This window comes from Sapajus apella, unplaced genomic scaffold (assembly GCF_009761245.1).
Source record: "Sapajus apella isolate SASKATOON/1434 unplaced genomic scaffold, GSC_monkey_1.0 scaffold83, whole genome shotgun sequence".
NCBI classification, from domain to species: Eukaryota; Metazoa; Chordata; class Mammalia; order Primates; family Cebidae; genus Sapajus; species Sapajus apella.
In genome coordinates this window covers 8803208-8822373 of record NW_022437023.1, presented here as the reverse complement: position 1 = coordinate 8822373, position 19166 = coordinate 8803208, and the positions used below count along the sequence as shown (strand labels likewise).

The 19166-nt window shown below is 43.3% G+C and overlaps 1 protein-coding gene across 2 annotated transcripts; it reads right to left on the bottom strand.

The window, feature by feature from the left end:
• Positions 1-483: 483 nt before the first annotated feature.
• Positions 484-19160, bottom strand: LOC116533522 (trem-like transcript 2 protein). 2 transcript variants are annotated; one of them, XM_032253289.1, is made up of 4 exons: positions 18329-19160; positions 16842-17073; positions 1518-1524; positions 484-778 (listed from the first exon to the last, which is right to left on the bottom strand). In XM_032253289.1, exons 1-4 carry the CDS (start codon positions 18458-18460, stop codon positions 598-600), a joined length of 552 nt encoding a protein of 183 aa, XP_032109180.1. In that variant the 5' UTR covers positions 18461-19160; the 3' UTR covers positions 484-597. The 2 variants fall into 2 exon arrangements, with proteins under 2 accessions (XP_032109180.1, XP_032109181.1); XM_032253290.1 differs by lacking the exons at positions 484-778; positions 1518-1524 and having other exon boundaries at positions 13782-17073.
• Between the last annotated feature and the right edge of the window lie 6 nt (positions 19161-19166).

Genomic DNA, 19166 nt, shown 5'->3' with positions numbered 1-19166 from the left:
CCGTCTCTACTAAAATACAAAAAAATTAGCTGGGTGTGGGGGTGGGTGCCTATAACCCCAGAAACTCAGGAGGCTGAGGCAGGAGAATTGCTTGAACCTGGGAGGCAGAGGTTGCAGCCCGGGCAACAGCAAGACTCCATCTCTAAATAAATAAATAAATAAATAAAAATAAAAAAATTATTTTCAAGCTGGTGAATTTGAGAGGCCTCCATTAGCACAGGACATTGCTCTTCTGCTATTTGAATATATGCTAATCTGAATATGTGTATATCAGGACAGGCTGGGGCTGAAATCGAATGTCATAGGATCTGCAAATAAAGAGTTGGCCAAGAAAAAGGGACGGACAGAGCCATGGGCAGGATGGTTGGAACCTACTGAACCCATGTAATAGAATAAAATAATTTCCCAGCCCTTGAGAAACATCCGAAGATACCCAGTCACTGACAGGCTGATTATAAATTAATGATGCAGTTGGTCAAGCAGTTCCATCACCCACTGCTCCTGACTCAGGAACATTTTATTAATTTGGTCTTAGCACCCCTTTGTTACACAAATACTAAAACTTCAGTCCTTTGCAAAAGTAAGGGCGGCCATCACTCACCCTTGTGGGTTCAGGAGGGTCAGACTTAGGCAGTCCACATTTGCCTTTGACCTGGCAGATCTGGCAGTGCCGGCCACTGTTCTGATGTGTGGATTCATCCTGAACCAGGGCCTGATGATCTCCGTCCTGTTTGTCCTGCTCCGGAAAGCCTGGGCCTTGGATGAGTGGGGGCTGGGATGAGGCAGCTGCGGCAGATGCTGCTGTAGGGGAACTACCTCCCAGGACTCCCCGGGGCTGTTGTCCCCTGACTCCTCCTCACTCCTGTTCTCAGGAGGTCTTTGGACAGGGGCAGTGCCAGCCCCTGGGACAGCACAGGGCATGGGTTGTACTAATTTACATTCCTACCTCAGCCTACCAAAGTGCTGAGATTACAGGGATGAGCCACTGCGCTCGGCCTTTGACTTCCATTTTTAAACCGGTATAACATCTTCTCAAATAAATTATTTATTGAGTATGAGTTAAAAAAATGTTAACATGTGTTTATTTTTGTCTCTCATGGTTTAAGCTCTTTTCTTTTTGAAAATTATAACTCTATTTATATGTTTTCAGACAGCATTGTGCTTCTGAGACTGTCCCTTGTTGCTATAGGTAAACCCAAACCTTCAACTCTTTGGCTGCTAGGTAGGATTTCATATAATATAGTGGCAGTATTGGGTTTCATTTTTCCACTCCCCCTAGTGATGAGAAACTAAGTTGCTTCAACTCTTTACTACCACAAAACAAACAAACATATAAGCAGAAACAAACGAACAAAAAAACCTCAAAATAAACATTTCCATTTATGGTCTTGAAGGAACCATGTAAGAATTTTTCTAGACTACATGTTAGGTTGGCCTTAAGGCAAATAGAAAATAGGAACAGAATTAGAGGGTTCAGGAACGTACCCACACAGAGACAGTCACTTCACTGCCACTAACGGGCCTCTGCAATTTAGTGTGGAAAAGATGTTTCTATCAAAGAGTAACGATCAGTTGGATACCCACCCAGAAAAAAATAGGTTTTAACTCTTTCACACCACACGTGAAATTAATTAAAAATACACCATAGACCTAAATATAAAAGGTGAAAGCAATATAGTTTCTGGAAGAAAATGTAGAAAATGATCTTGGAGAAGGCAAATATTTTCTAAACAGGACATAAAAAATAGTAAGCATGATAAAGCATAAATCAGGGTTGGAACATTGGGTACGGGACATCCACACATTTAAGCCACACAGAAGCTCCAGATTGTTCTCAAGAATGCTGAGTCATGCTGCACTCCCCGCAGCACGGCTCAAGGATCTCCCTTTCCTCCACTCTCACCAACTCCTGGTGTCATCCACCTTCCATGTGCTTACCAATCAGATGAGTTCAAAGTGACAGTTCCACATTTTTAAATTAGTTTTTCTCTAGCTAACAGGATCAAACATCTCTTGATAGGTTTCTTGGGCATATGGTTTTTTACTGCAATGTATAACCTATTTCTAACCATTTTCTATTTGGCTTCCTTCCTTCCACTTGTTGACTTTGTTATTTTTCTTTTTCTTTTTTTTTGAGACCAAGTTTCATTCTTATTGCCCCCGCTGGAGTGCAATGGCACGATCTCGGCTCACTGCAAACTCCGCCTCCCCGATCCAAGCAATTCTCCTGTCTCAGCCTCCTGAGTAGCTGGGATCACAGGCATGGGCCGCCATTCCTGGCTAATTTTGTATTTTTAGTAGAGACGGGGTTTCTCCATGTTGGTCAGGCTGGTCTTGAACTCCCGACCTCAGGTGATCCACCCGGCTTGCCTCCCAAAGTGCTGGGTGAGCCACCGCCCCTGGCCTGCTTGTTGATTTTTAACAAGCCCTTAGTTAGTTTAGATTTTGAAATTATTTGTACAAATTCATGAGGTACAAATGCAATTTGGTTACATGTATAAATTGCATAGTGTCCAGGTAAGGGTTTTTAGAGTATTCATCACCTGAATGACGTATATTATACCATTAAGCAATTTATCATCGTCTACCTCACTCCCAACCCCTCTCTATGTTCATGTGTACACATATTTTAGCACCAGCTTATGAGTGAAAATACGCAGTATTTGTCTTTCTGTGTCTGACTTGTTTCACTTAAGCCAATGACTTCCAGTTCCATCCATGTTGCTGCAAAAGACATGATTTCATTATTTTTATAGCTGAATAGTATTCTATTGTGTATATATATCACATTTTATTTATCCAGCCATCTGTTGATGGACAGTTTGGTTGATTCTATATCTTTGCTATTGTGAATAGTGCAGATAAACACAGACGTGCAGGTGTCTTTTGATACATTTATTTATTTTTCTTTTGTTAGATACCCAGTTGAGATTGCTGGATCAAATGATAGTTCTATTTTTAATTTTTTGAGAAATTTATTTTTTTGGAGACTGTACTAATTTATATTCCCATCAACAGTGTAAAAGTGTTCCATTTTCTCTGCATCCTTGCCAACATCTCTTCTTTTTTGGCTTTTTATTAATAGCCATCGTGATTGGTGTAAAATGTCTATTCATGTCCTTAGCCCATGTTTTAATGGGATTATTTGGGTTTAGTGGCTTTTGTAGTTGTTGAATTGCTTGAGTTCCTTGTATATTCTGGATATTAGTCCCTTGTTGGAGATATAGTTTGCAAATATTTTCTCCCCTTCTGAAGTGTTGTTCACCTCTGTTTTTTTTTTTTTTCTGTGCAGGAGATTTTAACTCCCCATTTGTCTATTTTTTGTTTTTGTTGTCTCTGTTTTTGAGGTCTTAGTCATAAATTCTTTGCCTAAAGTAATGTCCAGAAGAGTTTTCCCTAGGTTTTCTTCTGTTATTTTTATAATTTCAGGTCTTAACATTTAAGTTTCTAATCCATCTTGAGTTATTTTTGTACATGTGAGAGATGGGGGGTCCAGTTTCATTCCTTTGCATGGGGACATTCAATTTTCTCAGCACCATTTATTTAGAAGGGTGTCCTTTCCCCAATGTATGTTCATGTGAATTTTGTTAAAGATGAATTGGCTGTAAATATGTGGCTTTATTTCCAAGTTCTCTATTCTGTTCCACTGATCTATGTGTCTATTTTTATCCAGTGCCACACTGTTTTGGTTACTATCATTATATTAGTGTTGCAATATAATTGGAAGTCAGGTAACACCATGCCTCCAGCTTTGCTTTTTTTGCTTAGAATTGTTCTGGCCATTTGGATTCTTTTTGGGTTCCATGTGAATTTTAGGATTATGTTTTTCTAATTCTGTGAAAAATAATATTGATATTTTGATAAGGATTGCATTGGATCTGTAGATTGCTTTAGGCAGTATGCTCATTTTATTTATTTATTTTGAGACATAGTCTCACTCTGTCACCCAGATTGGAGTGCAGTGGCACAATCTCAGCTCACTCCAACCTCTGCCTCCTGGATTCAAGCAATTCTCCCGTTTCAGCCTCCCAAGTAGCTGGGATTACAGGTGCACACCACCACACCTGGCTAATTTTTGTATTTTTAGTAGAGACAGGGTTTCACCATATTTGTCAGGCTGGTCTCGAACCCCTGACCTAAGGTGATCCACTCACCTTGGCCTCCAAAAGTACGGGGATTAAAGCTGTGAGCCACTGCACCCAGCCTATTTATTTTCATTTTTTAAATTAATCAATTTATTCATTTGAGACAGAGTCTTGCTCTTGTTGAGCAGGCTGCAGTGCAATGGTGCGATCTTGTCTCACCAACCTCCAACTCCTGGGTTCAAGCGATTCTCCTGTCTCAGCCTCCAGAGTAGCTGGGATTACAGGCATGTGCCACCATACCTAGCTAATTTTGTGTTTTTAGTAGAGACAGGGTTTCACAATGTTGGTCAGTCAGGCTGGTCTTGAACTCCTGACCTCAGGTGATCTGCCTGCCTCGGTCTCCCAAAGTGCTGGGATTACAGGTGTGAGCCACAGTTCCCAGCCTTATTTTTATTTTTAATAGTAACTCCATTAACTGAAGTGTGGCCATGGTAATGATATTAATTTTTTTTTATCCATGAGCATGAAAAATTCTCCCATTTGTTTACGTCATCTACAATTTCTTTCATCACTGTTTTCTAGATCTTTCATCTCCTTGGTTAAATATATTCCTATATATTTAAATTTGTTTGAAGCTATTGCAAATGGGATTGCTTTCTTTATTTTATTCTCAGCTAGATCATTATTGGTGTATAGAAACACTACTGATTTTTGTACATTTGTTTCACATCCTGCAACTTACTAAATTCATTTATCAAATCTGAGAGTTTCGTGGTGAAGTCTTTAGGTTTTTCCAGATATAAGATCATGGGATCAGCAAATAGGGGTAATTTGACTCCCTGCTTTCCAATTTGGATGTCTTTTATTTCTTTATCTTACCCAATTGCTCTGGTTAGGACTTCCAGTACTATGTTGAATAGGATTGGTGAAAGTTGGCATCCTTGTCTTGTTCCAGGTCTTAGAGGAAATGCATTCAACTTTTCACCATTCAGTATGTTTACTGTGAGTTTGTCACAAATGGCTGTTGTTATTTTATGGTATGTTCCTGTGATGACTAGCTTTTTAGCCTCCAGGCCAGTAGGTGGAGATTGCAGGTAGCAGCCAGATGAGGTGGGAGAGGTAGGGTGTTTATGCCTGACTTCTGTTCTGCATAGGGGAAAATGTGTGGGAGTCCCAGGTGGTGGATTGGGTTGTAAAACCCCTCGGAGACTGGATTCTGGACTCTGTCTCCAGGTGGGAGGTAGGATGAAGCTGGGCACAACTGGGCCAGGAAAGCCTATATTCAGACCCTCTGATGGTGAGTGCACATATCAGCTATTACAGGGGGATGGAGCAGTACTGAGGCCCCTGGCAAAAAGCCTGAATGAGGGCCAGCTATTGTTGCACTGAGGTCTGGCCACAGGTGCACTTCTCAATAAGTCCTAAAGTTGCCTTAAAACACTCCAAAAGTTTTGTCAAGGTGGCTATCTACGTTTAAATTAATAAAAATTAAATGATAAGTATGAGGGTGGTCCCACTAGCCACAGATTTGGCAACTGGTTGAGGATTTGCATTCCTCTTATGCCCCAGTCCTGGTGAAGCTCCCTCCCATATCCTGGCTATCATGGTAAACTCAACTATTCAGTCAGGCCAGGCAGTTTGCACCTGGCCTGTAACTTAGTCCTAGAGTCCCCGCCCAGTTCAACCAAGTCACTGAGCCAAATCTCGTCCTGCTCAGGTTTTGGGGAGGAGGTGTGCCCTGTTCCAGCATTGAATCTAAAGTCTACACTATGCTTACTTCTTAGTCCTGGTTGTGGGAACCTATTCCCTACTGAAGCCCTGGTTCTGCAAGTTGTAGTTTGAGTCTCCCTAATGCCTAGGACTACCATCACTAGTTCACAGGACCACACACAAGTTTTCAAGAGCAAGGATCAAGAATGGCAGTTTCTTAGGTCTCAGGAAGGGTGTGAAATCCAGGGCATGCTACCTCCATGGAGAAGTTTCTTCTCACAGTCTCCCAGAAGCTCCACAAGTTAGATTCAGGGATTGGAGAGTCAAGGTGCACTCCCGTGTCCTGGATTGTATGATTTCCCTGGTGGGAAAGTAGATCACAGAAAGGCTCTCACTCACTCTCTCCCATACTGGAGAGTCTCTTCTGGTTCCCAGCTGGTCCCAACCACACAAGCTTCCTGTTTTCCTTCTATTTCCTTGATTTTAGACTTTTCTTTTTTTTTTTTTTTTTTGAGACGGAGTTTCGCTCTTGTTACCCAGGCTGGAGTGCAATGGCGCGATCTCGGCTCACCGCAACCTCCGCCTCCTGGGTTCAGGCAATTCTCCTGCCTCAGCCTCCTGAGGAGCTGGGATTACAGGCACGTGCCACCATGCCCAGCTAATTTTTTGTATTTTTAGTAGAGACGGGGTTTCACCGTGTTGACCAGGATGGTCTCGATCTCTTGACCTCGTGATCCACCCGCCTCGGCCTCCCAAAGTGCTGGGATTACAGGCTTGAGCCACCACGCCCGGTGACTTTTCTTTGGCTTTTCTATTGAACTCTCAAGTTCCCTCTTGGATAATGTACTCAAAGTGTGATTGTCTACACACTATTTCGTTCTTCTAAGTGGATGAGGTGTGGCTAAAATGCCTCCAGAAAGCCATCCTGGAAAAAAAACTAGATATTATTCTATGTTAGCAATTGCAAATATCTTGTCTCAGTCTGTTATTTGTCACTTGTCAAGCTCATACGAGACAAGGCTGTGCCAAAGCCAAGTCCTGACTGATACGACTGCTAATAATGCAGTGAGTCACTTTTGCTTTCAGTTAGTTTATTATTTACACAGACATCAAGGGAAAGATGAGGCAAAGGTGCCAGCATCTCATGGCTCTTGTTCCATACCCCAAAACAAAAGGGGCCAAACAACGGCAATATGAGTTGTGGGACATTCCATTGCTGAGGAGTCAACTCTCAAGGCAGATAAGTGGTTTCATAGCCTGCAGCCCTATTTTGAGGTATGAGATAGAGCTTCTGGCCTCATCAGAACTCAGGAGGGCATGAAGAACTGTCTTTCAGGGGAGGCAGAGAAGCTACCGGGCAATGGTTCTCACAAGCTCCCATCCTCTCATGTTCTAGGAGGGTTGCAGGCATTCTGCCATGCTTCAGATTAGCTGTAGTTCATGTGTCTGCCAGTGTGACCTATGTGGCACATGCAAGGTTGTCAAGGCAATATTATGGAGCTGTTCCCCTATGTTGCTTTTGTCCACAATATATTATTGTGAAAAATTTGGCCAGGCATGGTGGCTCATGCCTGCAATCCCAGCACTTTGGGAGGCCAAGGTGGGTGGATCATGAGGTGAGGAGGTTGAGACCATCCTGGCCAATGGTGAAACCCTGTCTCTACTAAAAATACAAAAATTAGCTGGGCATGGTGGCTCACGCCTATAGTCCCAGCTACTCAGGAGGTTGAGGCAGAAGAATCGCTTGAACCCAGGAGGCAGAGGTTGCAATGAGCTGAGATCGTGCCACTGCACTCCAGCGTGGGTGACACAGTAAGACTCCATCTTAAAAAAAAAAAAAAAAAGAAAAAAGAAAATTTTATGTTGGGAATTTCTTTTCCAAGTTTTCTCGTTCAGGAAAATGATTTACTTGTTCATTTAGGAACTTCCTGAAAGATTCATCAACTCTTTAAGGGAACGCATTAAGAGGTAGTTGGCAACCTAAGACTCTTTCAATTCCCCACTTCAAGATGCTCATCTTAGGGGAAGTCAAGATGGCTGAATAGACACAACTCCTGTGCACAACACCGAGAGAACGAGAGAGACACAGTGAGAGAGATGCAGAAATTGAGAGATCTCCTAGCTTCAACCAAGGTACCTGTGCATTTCAATGGGTCTGGTCAGACGGTGGGCAAAGCCCAAGCAGCGCAGACTGAGGTGGGGAGGGTTGCTGCTTCACTCAGAAAGTGTATCTGACAGGTGAGTTGGAGGCTCCCCGTCTGGCACTCCGGTCCAGATACAGCGCTTCCCCCAAATCCTCAGCAATACACAGAACAGGGGATCTTAGCCAGTCAAGCACCAGGAATTACAAGTGCAGAGTTGAATAATAATCCAGGACAGTGTCCCATATTGGCGCACAGATCTAAGCAAATGCATAAGCCCATAAGCTGGCTGGGAGAGCCTGTGGACTGAGCTATTGCCTCCTCCCCCTGCCCGGAGAAAGAGGGAGCTGAAAGCAGGAAAGACAGATGGAGCAGCTGTGCTGGCCCCTGCCCCATGACTGGAGAGAGAGGAAGCTGAAGGCAGGGAGACAGACTGTGCGGCTGGGTGGGTCTCTACCCTCCCCCACAAACTCCAGATGGCTGAAGCACTAACTCTAGTGGGTTACACAGCCAGTGCCTCAGTCTGAGCTGAACCCTGAAAGATCCAGCCCTGTGGAGGAAAGACACAGCACACCATTAAAGAGGTGGGACTAGGCTTCATGTTTTAACAAAAAACATAGGAAGCCTACGTAGCAATGGGATGGTGTTCTTGACCACCCAGCAGTGCCTCCATGTCAGTGGAAGAGGTGGGCCTAACCTCCCAGTGTAAACAAAAAAGACACAAGAAGCTTACCTTGTAAACTGAAGGAGTCCCTAGAAACCCAGTAGGCAGACAAGTGACCTCATCAAGCAGCTCCCTGAGATCACAGCCAGGTAAATCCACAAAGATGGGAAAAAACCAGCCCAAAAAAGATGAAATCATCAAAGACCAGAACACCTCTTTTCCTTCAAGGGATCACAACTCCTCAATAACATGGGGACACAATATGACTGAGAAAGAGTGGGACAAATTGACAGAAACAGGCTTCAGCAGGTGGATAATAACAAACTTTTCTGAGCTAAAGAACACATTCTAACTCAATGCAAAGAAACAAAAAACCTTGAAAAAAGGTTAGATGAAATGCTAACTAGAATAACCAGTTTAGAGAAGAATATAAACGACTTGATGGAGCTGAAAAACACAGCACGAGAACTGTGTGAAGCAAACACAAGTTTTAACAGCCAAATCGATCAAGCAGAAGAAAGGATACCAGAGATTGAAGATCAACTCAATGAAATAAAAAGAGAAGGCAAGACAAGAGAGAAAAGAGTGAAAAGAAATGAACAAAGCCTCCAAGAAATATGGGATTATGTAAAAAGACCTAATCTATGCTTGATCGGTGTACCTGAATATGATGGGGAGAATGAATCCAAGCTGGAAAACACTCTTCAGGATATTATCCGGGAGAACTTCCCATGCCTAGCAAGGCAGCCCAGCATTCAAATCCAAGAAATACAAAGAACTCCACAAAGACATTCCTCAAGAAGAGCAACCCCAAGGCACATAATTGTCAGATTTACCAGGGTTGAAATGAAGTAAAAAATGCTAAGGGCAGCCAGAGAGAATGTCAGGTCCTTCCCACAGAGGGAAGCCAATCAGACTCATAGCAGATCTCTCGGCAGAAACTCTACAAGCCACAAGAGATTGGGGGCCAATATTCAACATCCTTAAAGAAAAGAACTTCCAACCCAGAATCTCATATCCAGCCAAACTAAGCTTCATAAGTGAAAGAGAAATAAAATCCTTTATGGAAAAGCAATTACTGAGGGATTTTGTCACCACCAGACTTGCTCTACAAGAGCTCCTGAAAGAAACACTAAGCACGGAAAGGAATGAATACCAGCCACTGCAAAAGCACACCAAATGGCAAAGACAAAAAATGCAATGAAGAAAATGAGCCAACTAATGGGCAAGAAAACCAACCAGTAACAAAATGGCAGAATCAAATTCACACATAACAATATTAACATTGAATGTAAATGGCCTAAACGCCCCAATCAAAAGACACAGACTGGCAAACTGGATAAAAATTCAAGACCCATCGGTGTGCTATAATCAGAAAACCCACCTCACATACAAAGACACACATAGACTCAAAATAAAGGGATGGAAGAAGATTTACCAAGCAAATGAACAACAACAACAAAAAAAGCAGGGGTTGCAATCCTAGTTTCTGATAAAATGGACTTCAAACCAACAAAGACCAAAAGAGACAAAGAAGGGCATTACATAATGGTAAAAGGATCAATCCAGCAAGAGCTAACTATCCTAAATATATATGCACCCAACACAGGAGCACCCAGATACATAAAGCAAGTTCTTAATGACCTAAAACGAGATTTAGACTCCCACACAATAATAGTGGGAGACTTCAACACTTCACTGTCAGTATTAGACAGATCAACAAGACAGAAAATTAACAAGGACATCTAGGACTTGATGATGGACCAAGCGGACCTAATAGACATATACAGAATGCTCCACCCCAAATCCACAGAATATACATTTTTCTCAGCACTACATCACACTCACTCTAAAATTGACCGCATAATTTGAAGCAAATCACTCCTCAGCAAATGCAAAAGGATGGAAATCACAACAGTCTATCAGACCACAGCACAATCAGATTGGAACTCAGGATTAAGAAACACACTCAAATCTGCACCACCACTTGGAAACTGAACAACTTGCTTCTGAGTGTCGACTGGATAAACAATGAAATGAAGGTAGAAATAAAGATGTTCTTTGAAACCAATCAGAATGAAGACACAACTTACCAGAATCTCTGGGACACCTTTAAAGCGGTGTCAAGAGGGAAATTTATAGCAGTAAATGCCCACATGAGAAACAAGGAAAGATCTAAAACTGACAACCTATAATCACAATTGAAAGAGCTAGAGGAGGAAGATCAAAAGAACTCAAAAGCTAGCAGAAGACAAGAAATAACTAAGGTCAGAGCTGAACTGGAGGATATAGAGACACAAAAACCCCTTCAAAAAATAAATAAATCCAGGAGCTGGTTTTTTGAAAATATCAACAAAATAGACAGACTGCTAGCCAGACTAATAAAAAAGAAAAGACAGAAGAATCAAATAGATACAATAAAAAAAGATAGAAGGGATATCACCACTGATCCCATAGAAATACAAACTACCATCAGAGATTACAACAAACAGTTTTATGCACATAAATCAGTAAACCAGGAAGAAATGGATAAATTCCTGGACACTTGTACTCTACCAAGACTAAACCAGGAGGAAGTTGAAACCCCGAATAGACCAATAACAAGGGCTGAAGTTGAGGCAGCAATCAATAGCCTACTAACCAAAAAAAGTCCAGGTCCAGATGGGTTCACAGCCGAATTCTACCAGACGTACAAAGAGGAGTTGGTTCCATTCCTTCTGAAAATATATCAAACAATACAAAAAGAGGGAATCCTCCCTAACTCATTTTATGAGACCAACATTATCCTGATACCAAAACCAGGCAGAGACTCAACTGAAAAAGAAAACTTCAGGCCAATATCCACAATGAATATTGACACAAAAATCTTCAATAAAATACTGGCAAACTGAATGCAACAGTACATCAAAAAGCTTATTCATCACGATCAAGTAGGCTTCATCCTGAGGATGCAAGGCTGATTCAACATACACGAGTCCATAAACGTAATCCATCACATAAACAGAGCTAAAGACAAAAACCACATAATTATCTCAATAGATGCAGAGAAGGCCTTCAACAAAATTCAACAGCCCTTCATGCTAAAAACTCTCAATAAACTAGGTATTGATGGAATGTATCATAAAATGATAAAAGCTATTTATGACAAACCTACAGCCACTATCATACTGAATGGGCAAAAGCTCAAGAATTCCCTTTGAAATCAGGCACTAGACAAGGATGCCATCTCTCACCACTCCTATTCAATATAGTATTGGAACTTCTAGCCAGAGCAATCAGGCAAGAAAAAGAAATAAAAGATATTCAATTAGGAAAGGAGGAAGTCAACTGCCTCTATTTGCAGACGACATGATTCTATATTTAGAAGACCCCATCGTCTCAGCTCAAAATCTTCTCAAACTAATAAGCAACTTCAGCAAGGTCTCAGGATACAAAATCAATGTGCAGAAATCACAAGCATTCCTATATACCAATAACAGACGGAGAGTCAAATCAGGAGCAAACTCCCGTTCACAATTGCTACAAAGAGAATAAAATACCTAGGAATAAAACTAACAAAGGATGTAAAGGACCTCTTCAAGGAAAACTACAAACCACTGCTCAATGAAATAAGAGAGGACACAAACAGATGGAAAAACATTCCATGCTCATGGTTAGGAAGAATCAATATTGTGAAAATGGCCATACTGCCCAGTCATTTATAGATTCAACAGTATCCCCATCAAGCTACCAATGACCTTCTTCACAGAACTGGAAAAAAACACTTTAAACTTCATATGGAACCAAAAAAGAGCCCACATAGCCAAGCCAATCTTAAGCAAAAAGAACAAAGCCAGAGGCATCACACTGCTGGACTTCAAACTATGCTGCAAGGCTACGGTAATCAAAACAGTATGGTACTGGCACCAAAAGAGAGATATAGACCAATGGAACAGAACAGAGGCCTCAGAAGCAATATCATGCATCTACAACCATCTGATCTTTGAGAAACTTGTCAAAAACAAGCAATGGAGAAAGGACTCCATGTTTAATAAATGGCGTTGGGAAAACTGGCTAGCAATGTGCAGAAAGCAGAAACTGGACCCCTTCCTGTCACTTTACACTAAAATTAACTCCAGATGGATTAAAGATTTAAACATAAAACCTAACACCATAAAAACACTAGAATAAAATGTAGGCAAAACCATCCAGGACATAGGCATAGGCAAGGACTTCATGACTAAAACACCAAAAGCAATGACAACAAAAGTCAAGGTAGACAAATGGGATCTAATTAAACTTCAAAGTTTCTGTACAGCAAAAGAAACCATCATTAAAGTGAACCGGCAACCAACAGAATGGGCAAATATTTTTGCAGTCTACCCATCTGACAAAGGGCTAATATCCAGAATCTACAAAGAACTAAAACAGATATACAAGAAAAAAACCCCATTCAAAAGTGGGCAAAGGTTATGAACAGACACTTTTCAAAAGAAGACATATATGAGGCCAACAAATATATGAAAAAATGTTCATCATCGCTGGTCATTAGAGAAATGCAAATCAAAACCACATTGAGATGCCATCTCACGCCAGTTAGAATGGCAAACCTTAAAAAATCTGGAGACAACAGATGCTAGAGAGGACGTGGAGAAATAGGAACACTCTTACACAGTTGGCGGGAGTGTAAATTAGTTCAACCATTGTGGAAGACAATGTGGTGATTTTTCAAGGATCTAGAAATAGAAATTCCATTTGACCCAGCAATCCCATTATGGGTATATGCCCAAACAACTATAAATCGTTCTGCTATAAAGACACATACACATGTATGTTCATTGCAGCTGTACATACAACAGCAAAGACCTGGAACCAACCCAAATGCCCATCAATGATAGACTGGACAAAGAAAATGTGGCACATATACACCATGGAATACTACACAGCCACAAAAAATGATGAGTTCAAGTCCTTTTTAGGGACTTGGATGAATCTGGAAACCATCATTCTCAGCAAACTGACACAAGAACAGAAAACCAAACACCACATGTTCTCACTCATAGGTGGGTGTTGAACAATGAGAACACATGGACTCAGGGAGAGGAGCATCACACACTGGGGGCAGTTGGCAGGGGTTGGGAGCAGCTAGGGGAGGGACAGTGGGGGATGGGGAGGGATAGCATGGGGAGAAATGACGGATATAATCAAAGGGGGAATAGAGGCAGCAAACCACCTGGTTATGTATGCACCTATGCAACAACCCTACATGACCTGCACATGTACTCCAGAATCTAAAGTTAAAAAAAAAAAAGGATCCTCATCTTATTGTTTCTACCAATCCTGTACTGTTTGATTGTGATCTTTGCTTAATCATAGCCCAGCCCCTGCTTTGAAAGACCTACCTTCAAACAAACTTCTCAATAAGTCCTAAAGTTGCCTTAAAATACTCCCAAAGTTTTGTCAAAGGGGCTATTTACGTTTAAATTAATAAAAATTAAATGATAAATAGAAATTACAGTCCTTCACTCTCACTTGTCTCAGGTCAGGTGCTCAATTATCACACATGCCTAGTGGCTATCCATGTTGGACAGGGACAGAGAACATTCCACCATCATAGGAAATGCTGCTTTATAGGCTTTTGCCTCAATGTAAGTAGTCAACTGAGAAGCATTCAGTTTCTTGTTATAAGCTTAGCTTCTTATTAATACAGGTTAAATATTTTATAGCACAATGTGCTTTTATACTTAAGTAGCTTGAATGATAGTTTTCATTTAATTAATGCAAATTTTTCTTCTTAAAGGGAAAAATCACATTAAATTTTTTATTTCAAAAGATAGAGTTTTTATTCTTTCTCATTCCTCAGTTTGTTTGTCCTTTCCTCTCTGAATTTCTTTCTGAGGTGTTTATTAAAAAGTACTGAGATGGGCTTTATTTCCAGAAATTCCAATTCTATTGGTCTGTGTATGAGAGCACACACATCAGTATTCTTTTTAAAAAAACTAACCAAACAAAGCAAAAACCAATACTGCATTTAGTGCTAACATGTGGCTCCTGCTGAGAGCTGTTAGGTGGACAATGTCTTCAGCTCTGGGCTTCTAGCATGCCTATTGAATTGACAAGGAAGCTGAAGCCAGAGAGGGCTCCTGACTCACACAAAGTCACAGTCAGTCAGTCAGGCTGACACTAGATCCAGGGTCCCTCATTCAGAGACTGCTTTCCCACTACCCATCCAGCCCCTGGGGTTGGATGGGGTCCACTGGAATATGGGGAAGATGCCATTACCCTCTCCTTAATACTCAGGTTGCAAGAAAGCAAGGAAGGTGAACTGGGGAGAAGGACAGCCTGGCTGAGAGAGAGCCTCTCCTATTCTCCATCACCACCTCCTTCTTCCCTGGACATTTCTACCCAGACTAATGTGACTCAGGTCTGCTCCTGCCCCACCCTCCCCTTTCTCTCACTCCCTCAACCTCTCAGCACACTGACTGGGGAACAACCGGCTCAGTGTCCAAATCCAGGGCCCAGAGGCTGGGAAATCATATGACATTTGTCCCATTTTTATTGTTGACTGTGGACCAGGAGTGGAGACATCAGCAGTTGACTTGGGTGGAGGTTGGGTCATGGTTCTTGGGCTGATATACAGTGGGCTCAGGGCCTTAGTGGGTAGTAAGAACTGTGGGAGTCTGAGGCATGTTCTGGGTAGGATTCACATTGGAGGCAGGAGTACCTAAGAGACCTGTGAAAAGGCACATTGGATGAATGGATGGATGGATAAGCGGGTGATTTAATAGATAAGTTATTTGGAACTAGGTGGATGGATGAATAGGTGGGTGGATAAATAGATGGAAGAAGAGACGGATGAGCGGGAGAATGGATAGGATGTAGGAAGAATAAGCGATAAGCGGATGAAAAGATGGATGAGTGGGTGGATGGGTAAGTGTTAGGGTAAATGGAGCTAAGGAAGGAAATAGACATGGCCAAGCAGCAGGGTTTTCTTTTGCTATAACCTGAGAATAGTGTGTGGTGAGCCTAGGCTAGAGTCAGGAAGGACAGAAGGAAAAGAGGGAGGGAGGAAAGGCAGAAAGAAGAAAAAAGAAATATTCAGGCTATTCACTTTATTGGAACTGCTATTCTTCACCAATCCATATGCCCCCAACTTCTTCAAGAATAAATTCTTGATTACTCTACCTCATATCATTCATTCTACCTTGCATTCACCTGTGCCTCTGGCATATTGCTTTATAGGTTAGCTTTTATTAATGTATTCTATATGTGCCTTGTTTTCTTAGGATTAAAATTCCCCTGGTGCTAGGAATTTAAACCTTCCCCCTCCTTTCCATCTTTCATTATTCTTCCATCCACCATATTTCTCTAATGCCACCTATCACCTTGCATCATAACCCTTCATCACATGCTGTTTCTCTAGCTCAGCTGTGGGCTCCTCCAGCTCAGGATGGGATCTCAAGGCTTTTGAGTCCCTATCCAGGGCCTAACCTAGCCCTGTGCCCTACCGGGAATGGGCAGTGAGCCAAAGCTTGGGCACTGAAGACAGAGAAGCTTATTGGGGTCCTCTAGGTGCCCATTTGACCAAGTGGCTGGGCACACTCAGCAGTAGGGAGGGGTCCTGACCAAGACAGAAAAAGGCAGGAGAGGTTGGCAACTCTAATTTCAGGAGGAGTGCCCAGGGGCCTCAGGCGCAGTGGTGACCCCTAACTTCTCATTTTGAAAGTTAATGACATTCAATTGATAGGGGCAGGTCCGGGGGGAGGACTCAGGGCCTCTGAGCCCCAGGCTGCTCTGCCTCCTAGCCTCACCCCCTAAGTCTCATGTCAGCCTCATTGCCTAGCTGTCTCCTGTGTCATATTTCTACACCCACCCCATTACTCAGTGGACTTTCTTGACTACAGCTGGGAGTTAGGGTCAGGGGTAGGTATGTCTGGAATGGACCATTAAGCCCTTTCTGCTTGAGCATGGGGAAGCTTTAATCTCATTCCAAATACATGGAGGAGTCCTGTTAGTAGCAGCAAAAATGTTAAGGGAAATACGTGTGATGTGGAAGGAAGAGCCAAAAGCCAGCAGGCCTGCGTTCTGGGCCTGGCTCTGCCCTTCAGCAGCGGTGACCTCGGGCCAAGGGATTTCTTCTCCATGCCCCCAGTTTTCAGCAATGAGAGGGTGGAAGGAGAAGATTTCTAGGATCCTCTCCAGCTCTGATGCCTTGTGATTCAGGAGGTCTGAGACCCACCAATAAGAAGGGACAGAACTCACCTTGAGATACCACCAGGCAGATGATTCTGATGAATGAGATCTCAGGGGATTGAGAGATTCCACACCCATAGAATCCCGAGGCCTCTTCTCTGAGCTCAGTCATGGTGACGGTGAAGTTGCCATAGAAGTGATCATCCTGGATGAAGTATCGAGGCTCCCATGCCACTGTCCTGGGACTGTCCCCTACTATGGCACATGTATTGGCTGATATTTTCCTGCACCAGCTTTCCACCTGTAAATGTTGGGAGGGCTGGTACTGGCGTTTTACAGAGGTTGTCTCACCCTTCAGGCTGGAAGCAACTTTGTGCACTGTGTTCACAATGGTCTCTCTGCCCATGCTCGTACCTTCTACAGTCCATCCTCATCAAGTGGCCACTACATACTTAAAAACAAGCTATGACACACCTCTCTTAGCTCTCTGATAGCTTCCTCCTGTACTTAGTATCACCCGAACTCTCCATCTCACAGGCTTCAGGGATGCTGGACTCCCGAGCCTAGTCAATCACTGTTCCATACTCAATATGGAGCCACTAAAAAAGCATTTTTTTTTTTTGAGACAGAATCTCACTCTGTTGCCCAAGTTGGAGTGAAATAGCGCAATCTCAGCTCACTGCAACCTCCGCCTCCTGGGTTCAAGTGATTCTCCTGCCTCAGCCTCCTGAGTAGCTGGGATTGCAGGCACACCACTACACCTGGCTAATTTTTGTATTTTTAGTAGAGATGGGGTTTCAACCATGTTGGCCAGGCTTGTTGTGAACTCCTGACCTCAAGTGATCTGCCTGCCTTGGCCTCCCACAGGGCCAATTACAGGTGTGAGCCACTGCGCCTGGCCAAATAAGCCTTTCTTATGCAAGCCAAGCTTTTTCTGACCTCAGAACCTTTGCACATGCAGCTCTTACCACAAAGTGCCCTTCAAAGCACCCAGATTTCAACAGGGTTGCAGAACGCTCACCATTCAGGGCTCTGCTTGGTGTCATGTGCTCAGGGAGGTGTTTTCTGATCTTCAGTACTTCCACCGCTCCCTCATTACTGAGTTACTTTCCAGTTCACCAGTGTTTTATTTTCTTACAAACATTTATTGTTATTTTCAATTGTTATAGAGCAAGATTGTGTCTGTATTTGCTCACTACTGTCTCCTTAGAGCCTAGAATAGTGCCTGCCACATAATAGGGGCTGAGTGGATTATGGTGAAGCAATGAGTGAATGAAACACAGCACAGACAGTCCCAAGGCTGAACCTCATCTCAGCCACCTGCTAGCTTTGGGACCCTGGACAAGCTCAGAGTCACATTGGGTTTTCAGGTCTCATTATCTTCATCTGTAAATGGTGACAATAGTGACGTGAATCATGCCATAAAGGCACTCTGAAAACACTACAGTGCCACGTGGCCACGGATGGGTTACTATCCGTATCATCTCTGATGTTAGTGGAGTGTGGGGCAGGGAGGACTCTGTCCACCTGTCCCAGTGCCCCTCCAGCCCACTCACCTGGAGACACATCCAGCTGGATGCCCAGCATGGGATACAGGGTCCCGGAGCTGTTGCGCATGCACCAGTATCGGCCAGAGTCCTGGAGCGTGAGGGCCGCCATGGTGATGTGGACCACCTTGGCCTGGGCATCGTCCTGCAGCAAGTAGCGGGGTCCCTTCACCCGGACTCGGGTGAAGCCAGGCTCACACTTCCTCCTCCTGACTTTGCACCAAACCTTGCCGTCCATGCGGTTTCTGTAGCCCTTGTAGGAGCACAGCACAGACAGAGTCTCCCCTTCAAGGAGCCTCATTTTTGTGTATGCACGCTCAGCGGGGGGGCCTGGGGAGACAAGGCTTGTGGAATAAGGTCTGGCAAGAGCAGAGGGAGAAGCATCATGAACGTTGAAGATCGTGGTGAAGGGTGACGTGGATATTGTCCTGCTGTCATGGAACCCACATGACTGAGGGGGAAATACAGCCCCACCCTCGGGGAGCTTGCCCCAGTCTGAAGGGTGGTTCACCAGCCCTGAAAACAGCTGGCACCCAGTATTATGGGGGAGATACAGGCCCCTCCCTCAGGGAGCTTTCAGTCTGTTGGAGGAGGCAGGTTTATCCCTCAGGGAGCCCCGGTCTAATGGAGGAAACGCAGCCCTGACCTCGGAGCCGCATCAGACACACCCTTTTCCTCATGGTATTCTCTAGTCTGATGGGAGAGCGACAAGCTCTGTCTTCAGGGATTCCCAGGGAATTCTTGTGGGATAGACTCAGGTCACACCCTCAGTGAGACAGATGCAGACACAAACACAAGTTATTAAGTTCTGAAATTTCAGTGCCCAACTAATTAGGTAGATAAGAAA

Excerpts from the sequence above, each read along its gene's own strand:
- LOC116533522 (XM_032253289.1), bottom strand. The coding sequence starts at position 18,460 with ATGCCCAGGCCAAGGTGGTCCACATCACCATGGCGGCCCTCACGCTCC. Across the intron at positions 17,074-18,328 it reads CCAGCTGGATGTGTCTCCAG|GTGGAAAGCTGGTGCAGGAA; the intron begins GTGAGTGGGCTG and ends CAACATTTACAG.